This window comes from Penaeus japonicus, unplaced genomic scaffold, assembly GCF_977035675.1.
Source record: "Penaeus japonicus unplaced genomic scaffold, GWHDUDI00000001_assembly GWHDUDI00000003, whole genome shotgun sequence".
NCBI lineage: Eukaryota > Metazoa > Arthropoda > Malacostraca > Decapoda > Penaeidae > Penaeus > Penaeus japonicus.
In genome coordinates, this window is record NW_028234405.1 from 38,596,979 (window position 1) to 38,599,478 (window position 2,500).

The following is a 2,500-nucleotide window of genomic DNA, read 5'->3' on the forward strand; positions in this document are numbered from 1 at the left end:
GAGAGAGCCGAGCGCGCCTGAGGAGGGAAACTCGAAATGCGTTTTCAAAAGGAGGCCACGTGACCACTAGCCAGCGGTGGCTCCTGCGAGTCGCGGATATCGACCGCTGCGGTCTTCCAGGCGGTAGAGCTTCCCTACTTACCGCACCGTCAAACGCAACCACTTTCTCCCAAGCACTCTATGCCTTTAAGAGCATGATAGCGTATTTGCCATAGAAAGAGAAAACAGTCTTTATTAATCAATAGCACAAGTTCCGGCCCCTTCATCGATTCGGAAATGACGCACAAAGCAAAATAGGTGGAAAAAACAACAACTGGGTTTTTTACTACGTGTATTCCAACAACATGACATTCAATCATACACCTTTGCATATGTATTTTCCTCCCTTGATCTAACACCCCGTGAAATGCAAATGCAACTATGGTCAATGATCTGGAGAGTGATTTCCTACTTACCAATGAAGTCATATATGTCGTAGTTATGAGCAATTGTCGTACATGTCCAGCAAAAGAGTTTTGCACAGTCCAACATGCTGTCATGTGGTCTTGGCTGGTCCTGGGTCAAATGTCCTCGTGGGTCATCACTCGTACGTCATCCTACTTCTGGTCACCTGTCATTAATCTACCACGGTTGGACGAATCAAACATTCCAATACCATCCCACACCATCTGAATACACTGCGTTTTCCATTTTATCAATATCGCACTGGCCAGGAGAGGCCTACCAACCACACCCATATGCGCCCAACATCCGAAACGGCCCGATCTACATTTTTCAAATCTCTTCCCTCAGCGACTCGTAAATGAATTCCGGCTCAAGTTCCCATATAGCGCCCGGGTCAATGTAAATCAACGTGAGATCTCCTGTCCACGGCCGGATGCAAAAGACCCACAAGAACTAGACCAGAGTTGAGTCATCGGCGTGCGGCAACACCCTGGCACTCTCTAGAATATGGAACCATATGGCCCCCCTATTGCAACTGCATATCTGAAGAGCCCATCTTGCCTATCTCTGTCTCTCTGGCACTCCTCTCTATGGATCTATATCGCGATCTCGCACAGGAATACAGAGAAGCAGCAGGATAACAATGGCTTGCCGACGCCCCTCTATATCTGAATTTCTATATGTAGTAGCATGCTTTCAATTTCAAGGTTTAGGCTGTGCATGTCGGAGTGATGTATGTGTGCGTGTTTGTTTGTGTTTGTGTATGGATGTATGGATTTATGGATGTGTGTGTGTGTGTGTGTGTGTGTGTGTGTGTGTGTGTGTGTGTGTGTGTGTGTGTGTGTGTGTGTGTGTGTGTGTGTGTGTGTGTGTGTGTGTGTGTGTGTGTGTGTGTGTGTGTGTGTGTGTGTGTGTGTGTGTGTGTGTGTGTGTGTGTGTGTGTGTGTGTGTGTGTGTGTGTGTGTGTGTGTGTGTGTGTGTGTGTGTGTGTGTGTGTGTGTGTTTGTGTTTGTGTTTGTGTGTTTGAGTGAGTGAGTGAGTGAGTGAGTGAGTGAGTGAGTGAGTGAGTGAGTGAGTGAGTGAGTGAGTGAGTGAGTGAGTGAGTGAGTGAGTTTGTGTGTGTGAGAATATGCATATGTGTGTGCGAGAATGTGAGAATATGCATATGTGAGTGCCTGAATGTGAGAATATTCAAATGTGTGAGTATGTGTGTATGTGAGAATATGCATGTGTGTGAGTGTGCGTGTCAGTGTGAATGTAACTGTAAATGTAAGTGCGAATGTAAAGGGGGCGGGCCTGAGTCTGTATTCAATTACAGGATATCGTTAACCTTCCTTGTAATCCGAACAACAAAAGGAACACGGATACACTGCTAAGGCAACTGCAATGCACCGGCTTGTTTGTCAGCGTCAGGGATCAGTCTCCCATTCAGTAAGCCGAAGACCGGAAGTGGAGTGGGAGTCACCTTGCCCTTGACTCTACAGAAGGGTTTCCCCGACGAAGCCGACGAGAGAAGGGCGTGTCCAATGCGGAGACCATTAGTCCGAAGATGTTGGTTCCTGCTTCAAGCACTTGAAAACGTCCAGCTCTCGTGCACGTTATGCTTTCGGGGTCTAGCTATCTCTGGAGAGGACTAACATAACGTCCAAATTTCGACATTTGGATCTTGGGACAAAAGTGACATACTGTATACACTTCGACGTTTGGACATCTTGCGCTCGGCTCAAAGAAATTATGGCCGGGAGCGAGGAACATACTATCCGCATTTCGACATTTGGATCTTGGGACGGAGTGACATACTATCCACATTTCGACATTTAGATCTTGGGACAGTGGTAATATCATACCCGCCGCATTTCGACATTTAGATTTTGGGACAGAGATGACTTACTACCCACATTTGGAATACAGATGAGACCGTATCCGCACCCAGAGCATCCTATCCGAGAGCACGCCGGACGAGCGAATAAGCGCGCCCCACGGATCCTTCCGACCGGTTCCCCTTCCTCTCATCTAACCTGAAGAGGCACGAGGCTCCTGCCGGCTCGGACGGAAG

The 2,500-nt window shown here is 47.8% G+C and overlaps 1 protein-coding gene across 12 annotated transcripts in view; it reads right to left on the reverse strand.

Annotated features, from left to right (window-relative positions):
• LOC122253497 (uncharacterized) overlaps positions 1–2,500 on the reverse strand; it is a 50,843-nt gene that overhangs the window by 23,512 nt on the left and 24,831 nt on the right. The window contains exon 1 of one of the 12 annotated variants that reach the window (XM_086532196.1): positions 456–603. The exons of the other annotated variants lie outside the window; for them this stretch is intronic. Within the exon in view, the coding sequence (XP_086388322.1) occupies positions 456–531 (76 nt within the window). The 5' untranslated portion in view covers positions 532–603. Of the gene's footprint in view, positions 1–455; positions 604–2,500 lie in introns of those variants that run through there. 12 annotated transcript variants of the gene reach the window in all.